This window comes from Oryza sativa, chromosome 4, assembly GCF_034140825.1.
Source record: "Oryza sativa Japonica Group chromosome 4, ASM3414082v1".
Classification (NCBI taxonomy): Eukaryota; Viridiplantae; Streptophyta; class Magnoliopsida; order Poales; family Poaceae; genus Oryza; species Oryza sativa.
This window is the reverse complement of record NC_089038.1, coordinates 29,802,468-29,814,538: the sequence shown is the minus strand read 5'-3', so window position 1 is coordinate 29,814,538 and position 12,071 is coordinate 29,802,468. Positions and strand designations below refer to the sequence as shown.

General features: G+C 45.2%; 1 protein-coding gene across 1 annotated transcript; it reads left to right on the top strand.

Annotated features, from left to right (window-relative positions):
• The first annotated feature begins 10,523 nt into the window (after positions 1 to 10,523).
• On the top strand, positions 10,524 to 11,768 carry LOC4336761 (uncharacterized). The gene has a single exon (XM_066309313.1). It carries the CDS (start codon positions 10,608 to 10,610, stop codon positions 11,634 to 11,636), a length of 1,029 nt encoding a protein of 342 aa, XP_066165410.1. The 5' UTR covers positions 10,524 to 10,607; the 3' UTR covers positions 11,637 to 11,768.
• Positions 11,769 to 12,071: the final 303 nt, after the last annotated feature.

The window sequence follows — 12,071 nt, the reverse complement described above, 5'->3', positions numbered from 1 at the left end:
CTTTAAGGACAGGTAACTTGCGACGACGAGGAAACCGGGCATGCAGTAACTGGGTGCCAGGAGCAGCTAGTAACTGCATGCCCGGCATTACCCTAGCTGGTAAGCACGAGCCCGAACAGGTGAACACGGCAGCCAGTGCAAATGTGCAATGCACATGCCTCAACCTGGATTCAAACACGCAATGTCATGATCGTCATCTGCATGCATGAGACCACACAACAACATGTGCAATGATCCATACATGAACTCTGGCTACACTTGCAGTGTGCACGCACATGTAGTACACTCCTAGAACTAGACCAAACCATGCATGTAATGCTCACTGGCTGCATGGCACCCTGCTGGTTCAGTGGTTCTGTCGACCCACGACCAGTCTCCAGAGATATTCACAGGAGACCTAGAGCAACCCAGAAAAATAAGTAAAACACACACACGGATTAATCCAGCATTAACTGCTGGGAATTAGGGCACGTCGATTGTAGGGAAGTCCTAATCTGACACATCTGGCCGGTGCCTGAGAAATTCCAGTTTTGAGCTTTGTTGACTGCCTATTTGCCATTATTTGTTCGTCCATGACATGATAAGTATTAGGGGGGGTGTTTGGACCCAAACACCCCCTTAGGTTGCGTTCGGGAGGAGGGATTGGCCTCATCATGTAAAACGAAACACGTATTATTATATAATTAATTAAGTATTAACTAATTTATTTAAAAAATAGATTAATATGATTTTTTAAAACAACTTTCGTATAATTTTTTTTTGCAAAAAGCACAGCGTTTTTAGCTGTTTAAAAGTTATATGCGTGAAAAACGATAGATGTGAGTTAGGAAAACTAGGAAGAACATAGCCTAACAAAGCCCCTTTGTAACCTGACGCGTCCTGGTAGCGCAAATCCACGGGAAACCGTACGTCATCTTCTCGGAACGTGGATCATCTGTCACTGACATGTGGGTCCAGGCGAGAAGGGACCCAAGTGTCAGCGTCATTGACTCGCTAACTGGATCCCGGTTGTCCTCTCAGGCGGCCCACTCATGTCAAGCAGCAAACGGATTTATCGCCGGCATCGGGGTTGGGTTTCACCGTACGCGGATTTCCCTCGCCTGAGCCACTGACTGGGCCGTGTGCCAGGAAACCGGCCGGTGGCCTGCCACGCCGTACGTATCCTTTGCACGTGACTGGAGAATCTGAGGCCCGCGAAGCCCGTCAGTGCGTAAAAAATTGAAAAAATAAAATACTCCATCACAAAGTGACACAGTTGAGAGAGGGCTCAATTCATAAGTTCATGCATGGCTACACATTTACTCGTATGGACTGATATGCAAATACCATGTACGCGTACATATGTGCAGTGTGATCATGTAGATGCTCGTAGTAGCTATACGCCTATACCTAGCTAGCCTTTCTCGATTAGCCCTCTCCGAGGCGTGGCCAAGTCCCCAGCTGTTCCCTGGCCATCGGCCATCTGACATGCTCATCGCATGTGTTGTAGTCCACGGATAGGCTAGCTCATCATGTGCACTCGGCCATCTAATCGCATGAAACCAGGAACAGGGTACAAACAATCACACGCACATGTACATGCACTTGCACAGCAACCACGCAAATCGTTTCCACCATGCATGCATGGAGCTATACGGTATACTGTAACCCCATATAAAGGAGCAGAGAAGTACATGGTCGATCAACTGCCTTGAATACAGATCTGACGACGCTTTCAACGTCCCCAAGCTAGCTAGCTCGGAATTTACGGTGCTCGGGGGTGTACAGGCATTCACAGGGCGGCACGACGAGACGTCCCTCTCCGAGCCACTGTTCAGTTACCAGCTGCTATGCGGCCATCACCAGTACGCATGCATGCAACAAGCATGTGTACTGTTGCTGCTGATCAGTATACATACATACATACATACATATATATATATATATATATATATATATATATATATATATATATATATATATATATATATATATATATATATATATATATATATATATATATATATATATATATATATATATATATATATATATATATATATATATATATATATATATATATATATATATATATATATATATATATATACACACGTACTTAGCTGACTCATACTGTCATATACATAAAGGTAACGTTGATGTTGGCTCGCCATCGAGGAGAGAGAGAGGTCGATCGATCGTGTTGAATTTAATATCGCCAGCCACCACACGCGGGTCTTGGACGATTAATTGATGACGACGACGAGAATCCAGATGCTATTCGCAGGTGAGGCGAGACCGGCTGATGGCTGTTGGCTGATCAGACGACTGACGAGGTGTTTTGCAGTGACATGTGTTCGATCTGTTGGCGATGGCCATGGCATAGACGATGCGACGACGAGCGTTCGTCGTTCGGTTAATTCTTCCCTGTCGCGATCCGGAGAGAAAAACGCCAGGCATGCAGTAGTGCGCTCTGCGCTGCTGCGCTAGCTCAGCCGAGATTCCGGAGCAAAAGTGGCTGATACCCTAGTACCCGCGGTCTGCCACGCTTGACGTGACTCACACTTGTACTAGAGATCAGGTCGACGACTCGACGTCCATTTGGTGCAAGTCTTGGAGGCGGGAGCAGGTACGCGTCGTCCGTCGGTCGTTTTGTACTACAAAACATGAGCTCCGCTAGGTGACAGGAGGTGGTCTTGTCCAGTGCTGCAGCAAGAGGGCTTGTGTGGTGTCAGCAAAGAAAGCGATGCTTTCCATGTACGAGACTCTACAGTGCACAGCATTGGAGCGACAACCGTCTCCTTGTAGCGGTGCAGTAGGTTGTACTTGCCCGATCTATCTATCTATCTATCTAAAAGAAGGCACCACGTTCGCTGTGGGGGCTAGAAATTTCCATATTAATAGGAGAAAAAGAAAAAAAAGAAAAGAAGAGTCCAAGTAGAAGTACAATTTAAAAAATGCTGAAATTCGGAATTAAACATAAGCAATATTGAAATAAGTTTCCATATAAGAACCCAATACGAGATTAATCAAAAATAAAAATAAAAATAAAATAAAATCCAAAATTAGAAAAGAAAAAGAGAGTCCAGGTAGAAATATAATTTAAAAATAGCTGAAATTCGGAATTAAAAACAAGTAATATTGAAAGAAGTTTCCATATAAGGACCCAATATGAGATTAATCAAAATTCGAAATAAAAATAAAATAAAATCCAAAATTAGAAAAGGAAATGAGAGTCCAAGTAGGAATACAATTTAAGAATAGCTGAAATTCAGAATTAAAAATAAGGAATATTAAAAGAAGAGTCCATATAAGAACCCAATACGAGATTAATTAAACATCAGAAAAAAATAAATCCAAAATTAGCAAAAGAAAATAAAAGAAGAGTTCAATTAGGAATACAATTTAAAATTAGCTGAAATTCGGAATTAAAAATAAACGATATTGAAAGAAAAATCCATATACGAACCCAATACGAGATTAATTAAAATTTAGAATAAAAAATAAAATAATATCTAAAAATAGAAAAATAAAAAGAGAGTTCAAGTAGAAATACAATTTTAAAACAACTGAAATTGAAAATAAAAAATAAAAGCATTAAAAGAACACAATACGGTATTAACTAAAAAGTTTTTTTTTAAAATCTGAAATTATAAAAAGAAATGTAAGATTTTAATTAAGAATATAATTTATAAATAACTAAAATTTTTGATAAAAATAAAGATTATTGAAAGAAAATACCGTCTAAAATACATGATGAGATAAATTAAGTAACATGCATATAAAGGAGTAGAGTGGTGGCGGTTAATACGCCATATAAAAATTGTTAATAAAACACCAAATAGAATCCTAAATGATGATTAAAAGGAGGGACGTCAGGCAGGCTGTGAAGCAAATGAGTAAGGTGGTTGCCGGGACTTCTAGAAAGTAAAAAAAAAACAAACCTCATTAATTGATAATTATATTCGATTTTTAAAATCTCAATGACAATAAAAGCAGTGGGCGGGGTGTATAACAGTATAGTTGCAGAGCCGCCAACGGTTAACGGGACTTCTAGAAAATAAAAAATGAATTCCAACGATAGTTATGTTCGATTTTTAGAATCACAATGACAATAAAGAGTCGGCGGCGGACGGGCTGTAGAGGAGCATAGTGGCATCGTTTGATGGGACTTCTAAACATTATAAAAAATAAAACTACAAGTCTAATTTTTAAAGGTTCGGAACTTCTAGAAAGTAAAAAAAAATAATGATAATCATGTTCGATTTTAAAATCTTAATGACAATAAAGAAGGGAGGCAGTGGGTGAGCCGCCGAGGAGTACAATGACAAAGCCGCTGACGGTTTGGCGGGACTTCTAGAAAGTAAAAATGAACCCAAACGATAATTATGTTCGATTTTTAAAATCTCAATGACAATAAAGAAAAGAGACAGTGGACAGGCCGTAGAGGAGTATAATGGCAACGTTTGACGGGACATCTAGAAATTATAAAAATGAAACCCAACATGACAATAAACTCTAAAAACTATAAAATCCAATTTTTAAAGGTTCTAAGAAGAATAAATAGAAATAGTGGTAGATCGAGCAAGCAAATAAAGAAGAAGATGACATAAGGGGTAGCAGCTGGTGTGACTTTTAAAAACTATATAATTAGAAACACGAGGATGATAAGGTTTGGTCTTTCAAAGTCTTAAGATAATGAAATAGCTATTTTATAAATTTTAAGTAATATCGTAAAAAAATATATGATTTTGTTTGGGTGCTAGCCGTGCAATTGCGCGGGCCACCCAGCTAGTTCTTCTAAGGACAACGTTCGAAAATTTTTTTATGACCGTGCAACCTCAAGTAATGAATTGTTTGAGGCTTTACGCACTCAAAATTCAGAAATACTAGAGGCTGAGATACTACCTCCGAATGCCTCGTTTTGGACTTTGGAGACCCAATTCGATGGACCACCCCAGGGTATTGGCTGGAATTTTAGTTCAAATTCAGAACAGCAGAAGAATGTTTGTACGCAGATTAGCTGGCCCAGCACAAGTAATCGGGTGAAGGCCTGGAGCCTCGACGTCCTCTAGAGTTGCAAAAAAAGTTCATTTGATACCCCTCAACTAGAAACAGTATATAGACTCCTCAACTATCAAAAACTAGTTCATATTGCTTCCCTTAACGGTTTGTAAGGTGATTCTGGATGACGTGGTGTCTATGTGAAATCCTAATATGGTCTTTACCCTACATGGTGCTTACTTGGCTTTATAAAAAAATACAAAGAATTTAAAAATAGCCGAGCCTATGTGGAGCCCATACGTCAGTGACCCACATGTCCTCTCTCCTTATCTAGTCGAAAGATGGCAAAACGGGTGTCCTGGACGATGCCATCTTTAGGAGCGGTAGCTCGATGTCGACGTAGACGTCCGATGCCAGCACATCCGCAGGCACCGGCGCCACCGCCGTCACCAGCTTCTCCTCCACACCACCTACAGCTATCTTGTCTATCCTGCTGGCCGAGGCTTGTGGAGCTCGAGGAGTGGGGAAGCAAGACAATGGTGGTGCACCACAATCGCTGCCTCACTACCGACATCACCTCATGTTTTCCCTATTTCAGCAAATCCCATCAATCCTAAGAGCAGCAAACAACAGCCATCACCATCTCGGGGGATTAGTGGCGGAGATAGCTCCATGGCACCATCACTTTCGACGCTTGTAAAAATCAATCGATTACGGAAAAACGCTACTAGTCGCTCGGACTCAACGGCGGTATTGGCTTCGTCACCACGGAGGATGAAGACGAGAAAACCTTGCTATTGCTACCAGTGGTCCGCCTCAATTTTTTAGGTCTATTTTCATGGTGAGTGGTTTAGGTAGTGGCCATGTGCGACGTCAGTTGTACATCGGGAGATGGAGAAGGTGGCGGAAACGACAAACCCGACCGTCAATGACAGCGGCGCGCTAGATATGAGCCTGAAGAGGAGCTCGAGATTCACCCCTAGCACCCATGACCTCGCTAATAGGTGGGTCCCACCAAATAGAGATGAGAGGAGGGAGGGCGTGTTCACTCATACGTTGGTCCCAACAAATCTTTTTTTTTTACTGAATAGTCATCACAGTGCCATGTATGCGCCACGTAGGTATCGTATCAGATGAAGACCAGGTCAACACGTCACGTAGAATATAACCATATGTCCATATCGCTTGGGGAGACAAAATGAACCTGTTTGACAGTTGAGGAATCTCCACATCTAGTTTTCCAGTTGCGGTATGAGAATTAGACTCGACCCATAGTTGAGGCACATAAAATGAACTTTTTCTCGTTTATTCAGATGTCCAAGCAGTAGGCTGTTGGTCCTAAATTTTGTGTATCTCCACCTTATGTTTTACTCACATCGTTCGCGACCGTCTTATCCAAGGTTCAACTTGGAAGTTGATAATTGAAACTATTGTCTGATGACAAACACCTCTGCCAAAAGGCAGGACTCACTCGAATTGGTGGAAAATATAGATAAAAAAGTGTCTTAATCTCTCAAAAATTCTATCAACTATTGCATGTCCCTTAGGGTCTACTTATAAGTTTACAGACTTAGGTTTACAACTTTAGGGTTCTTGTACGCTAGTGAGTTTACATAACCGCCTCTGGGATAGTGATATTTACAAAGGGTAATAGTCTTTTGGTCCAACCTACCAGCTCATGAGCCCTAAAGGCTCCTCTCTTAGGCTTCCTTGAGCAGATGTTTCATCCAGCCAAATCGGCTTCGCCACTTTACGAACGGGCTTTGGCTCCCGCTGGTTAGGCTTCGCCACCCATGGTCCGCCTTCACTGTTCCTTACCCAGCTTGGGCAGTTGGTAAACATTGTTTTGGCAGGTTCGATTGAACGTGCTATTAGACATGCCTCCTGCCTCTAACAAAACTACTACGTCCCAGATTGCTTGACGTTTTGCCTCCTAACATTAGGGGGTGTTTAGATCTATGGGTGTAAAGTTTTGGCGTGTCACATCGGGTATTATATAGGATGTTGCATGGGGTGTTCGAGCACTAATAAAAAAACTAATTATAGAATCCGTCAGTAAACAGCGAGACAAATTTATTAAGCCTAATTAATCCGTCGTTAGCAAATGTTTACTGTAGCACCACATTATCAAATCATAGAGCAATTAGACTTAAAAAAATTCGTCTCGCAAATTAGTCGCAATTTGTGCAATTAGTTTTTTTAGCCTATATTTTATACTTCATGTAAGTGTTCAAACGTTCGATGTGACAGGGTGTAAAATATTTGTGTGGGAACTAAACAAGGCCTTAGTCCCTAAATACTTGTCGTTTTGGCAGTGAAGTAGTACTAGTATTGCTTCTATAAGTGGCACTACTTAATTTTAAACTTAAAATATTCTGGTGTGCCTTGCGTGGCTTATGCCAATTGTGCTAATTTCCTGATTGAAATGACCACTTGCAACTAGTACTAGTAATAATTTGGGGTAACTTAGTAATTTTCATCTCCTGCTAATGTAACTCACCAATCCTAAAACGACCAGCATATTGGGACAGAGGAAGTAGTAGATATCTTTCTGTGTATTTTCTTTTTATTATAAAGCCATGTAACTATGTAAGCGACAGGAAGCCCCTCTCGGAAAATAAACAGAGAAAGTGGGATAGGATGGTCTGTCTCTGAGACTTGATACAATTGTCTGTATACAGCCAGAGAGGAGCGTCAATGATGATTGTGCACAAAAGTTATCAGGTGATCGAGTTATTGAAGAACACAAAAGGATGAGTTCGCGAGGACGGTTAGCTCAGTTTCTCACCAGGATGCTAGCTTACGATTTGCTGTATGGGAAACCGTGTCTAGTTAACTTTGCAGCGACAGGCTACGAAAATGCTCCGTCTCACGCACGATGGATTCAGAAAAAAAGAGCAGTTTAAAACCATTGGTTAACGGCTGATGGCTATTCACACTGATCTGTAATAATGCGCGTTTGGTCCCCCCAATTATGTCGCCATATGGATCGAGGAGACCGTTCATGGACAACAGAATACGCAAGCCTAATGGTGCCCTGAGCACGCCGATGCCCGCGCCATCATTCCAACCATGATCAAATCGCAAAGCGAGTTCCCTGCCTCCCTGGCCGGCTCCAGTACCCATCCCTCCAAATCACTCAAAGTCTCTGACTGACACAGTGTAAGAACTGTACGTGCATGGCAGAATTTAACAGTCAAAATCAAAACCAACAGTGATTTGAGTATGATGGAGAAGCAGTTTAACTCGCTCAGAATTGAGGGGTAAAATATGCTGTTTGTGGTTGAGTAAGTGAGGTGAAATTCAGTATCTATATCAGACTATATTCAGTTCAGTTCAGAAGAAATTTAGTTAGCTATCTTTGCTCGTTAGTAGTAGTACCTGCTGAATACGAGCTGATTGAAGTTAGATCCTTTATAACTGCAACCGACAACCAATTAACTGTTATGAAGTACGTAAAATCGTAAATACAGAGATAAAAGTAAATGCATAGCGAGTACTACTTTAAATGGCACCGTATCTGGTGCAAACCAAGATTGCTATGCAACCTTGCAAACTTTCAATCAAGACCACAGGATGCCCATCCGATGGCTAGGGGCAAAGGTGGGTTACTTTTGCACTTAACCGCCCGCACTCATTTCTGCTAATCTGTTTTTTTATGGAAATCCCCCGCTGCTACCATGGAGTCCGGCACGCGCGACGTTTCAGATTCCACGACAAACTCTGTGTAGGACCAGCGGGCGGGCGCCGTTGATCCTGTCGTCGCCATTGATCCCGTCTTCGTTGAGGCCGCTGCCATGGATCATGCCGTCATCATCGTGGACGCGGGCCAAACAAGCTGTGAACTATGAACCGTGGAAGTGTACTTGCTGGAAGTTTATTCTAAACTTGTATCCCTATACTTGATGTATTCCTGAATGAGACATGCTTATTTTCGTATTGTGAACATTTTAATCTTAACCTGTATGCTCTTGTTATGGGTAGATGCTGCCAAAATTTAGTAAAAAGGGGTACATGCTGCCAAAATCTGAACTACAACAAGAGCTTCTTATCTGAGACATGTTTGCCATCAATATATAACAATACATTAAACTGAATCTGTATCAAACCTATCAAGCTGTTGTGCTCTAGCACATGTGCAGAAAATGCAGAACAAGTAGTTTGACAGTTTGACAGATTACAAAATCCGTGCTGGTTTCAGTTCATCTGTCATCCGAATGCATAAAGCATATATTCAGTTTGACAGATTGACACAGAAAACAGCTGGTAGTTCATTCAGGCTATTATTCAGTTACACACCCATAGGTTCCACTGTCACCACAAGCAAGAAAATCTTTTTTATGGTTCCACTTGACTCAATCTCATTATCAAATGACAGAACACAATTCCATTGCATATTTGCAGTCACAATCTTTCAGAGTTTCAGATTACAAAATCAGTACATCAGTGTCAATCTCAGAACACGATTCCATTGCATATCAGCTCGGCGGGCCAGCGACCACGTCGAGCCGGCTGGCAGGGACGCGGCCGCGGCGGCGAGCGGCGACGGCAGGAGGCGCAGCTCGGCGGGCTAGCGACCGCATCGAGCTGGCTGGGCGGAGACGTGGCCGCGACGGCGAGCGGCAACGGTGGGATGCGCAGCTCGGCGGGCCAGCGACCGCGTCGAGCCGGCTAGGTGGAGATGTGGCCACGGAGGCGAGCGGCGACGGCGGGAGGCGCAGCTCGGCAAGCCAGTGACCGCGTCGAGTCGGCTGGGCGGGGACGCGGCCGCGGCGGCGAGCAGCGACGACGGGAGGGCGGAGGGAGCGGCGAGGCTGAGGGCGGAGGACGGCGGCCACACGAAGCAGGGGGGGTATTTGCAAAAAAAAACAGATTAGCAGAGATGAGTGCGGGTGGTTAAATGCAAAAGTAACCCACCTTTGTCCCTAGCCATCGGATGAGTATCATGTGGTCTTGATTGAAAGTTTACAAGGTTGCACAGCAACTCTGGTTTGCACCAGATACGGTGCCACTTTAAATAACCAATTTGAAAGAGAACACGGTGGTACGCTGAAAGAACAACACTTGATCCCCCTTTCATAGTTCAGGCATACATCTGGGCATTTCCCTTTCTTAGAACCGTTCCATTGCACGTACACTCAGCAGAAAGACGATCTTGTTCTTGCACATAGATAGAAGTGCCTGTACAGTTTCATGAAGACTGCCTCTTTTGACAAACGGAGCAAAGGCAGGGGCACCTGCTGCAAGAGCTTTGCAGACATGATCATTCCTTGACAGGTGAAGAACATTCCTCTCCATTCTATTGCCTTGCAAGCTGCAATCTTTACTGCCTCCTCCCCACCGGGCTTAATCACCAGACCCAAGAAGTCCGTAATACTGTCCTGTCCCAGCGAACCACACCCCCTACGTACACTTGCATGTAGTGATAAACAGCACCATTCTGTATTCATCATGCTGCCCCCGTACTAATTTAATTAACTAATTCATCACCGCACTAACTTAGATCAGCTCTAGCCATGCTCCACGACGGATTATGCTTCACTTGCAAGTCACAGAGAGATCGACGTGACGCATCTCATATTAATCGCTCACCATTGCAAAGGAGCTTTTGCTATCATGTATTCATGTTCACTTTCACTCCTGCAACTAAAATGTCCCCATGCTGTCGCTGTCTTACGCGACGCCTTCTATTTCCAGCCATGTCGTCCACCACCTGTCTGATCAGCCGCGGGGCGTTCCTCCTGCTCGCCGCGGCCGTCGCCGTCGCGCTGCCGTGCGCCGCCGCGCTGCAGGAGCTGCAGCTGCAGGACGCCGTGCTGATCGACGACGTCGTCCAGGAGGCGGCGCAGGCGTGGTACCACGGGAGGCACCGGCGGACGGGCGTCACGTACCCGCTCTCGCTCCCGGGGAGCCTGTCCGGCGTCGCGGCCGACGTGGCGCGCTTCCGGGCAGGTAGCCTCCGGAGGTACGGAGTCCGCCGGTTCGGGGAGTTCGCCGTGCCACCGGGACTCGCCGTGCGCGGCCAAGCCTCGCACCTGCTCGCCGTGCGCGCCAACCTGGGCAACCTCTCGTCCGTGTTCGACGAGTACGCGGCGAGCGGCGGATACCGCATCGCGTCGCCGGTGCTCGGGCTCACGTTCTACGGCCTGGCGCGGCGGGGTGGCACGGCCAGGCTGGAGGTGCTCGTCACGGCCGCGGCCATCCGCGTCAACTTCTCGATGGCGGTCCCAGCGCTGCAGCCAGGGGCCGTGCCGCTCTGCATGGCCGTGGCGCTGAACGGCAGCGTCACCGTGACCGACGTGCAGGCCGGGAGCAACACCTGCCACGTGTGGGACCAGGGACACTTCGCGCTCGTCCTGGGCGGAGCAGGCGACGGCGGCGGCGTGGTGGCGGAGGCCGGCGAGGTGAGCAAGTGGAAGCTGGCGCTCTTCGGGGCGGCGCTCGGCGCGGGCGGCACGGTGCTCCTGGGGCTGGTCCTGGTGGCGGTGCTGAGCATCCAGCGGCGCAAGTCGGAGGTGGCGGAGATGGCGCGGCGGGCGTACGAGGAGGAGGCGTTGCGCGTGTCCATGGTCGGGCACGTCCGCGCGCCGTCGGCGGGCGGGTCGCGCACCACGCCGGACGCCCTCGAGAATGAGTACTGCGCCGCATTGTGACAGAGAACTGCAAAGAAGCAATTGAAGTTGATTTTTTTTTAAGCTCTCATTTTAGGATTTTCGGTTCATATTCTTTTTTACCTGTGATAATACTAGTATGTTTTAAATAAATAATTGGGGGTAAATTATGGATGCTCGCGACTCTCTTCGACGCCTGTATGATCTTGCTAAGTCGTATATATTTCTGGAGGTAGGATGTACTGCACATGATATCCTGGTGAGCATGCATTGGTTGGTACAATGTAGTTCAGTGAAACTCATCCATTCCGGTCCACTGGTGGTCTGGTGCTCGCTAGTCGCTAGGCCTCCTTTTGAGTTTTGAATTGATAACCTTAATGGGTTTTCTCCATCGTCATGGAAGTAAATTCGGTAGCATGATTTCTAGGTATGACAAGAACTCAGTGCATGAGGTGGAGAAAAGGAAAAGAAAATAAT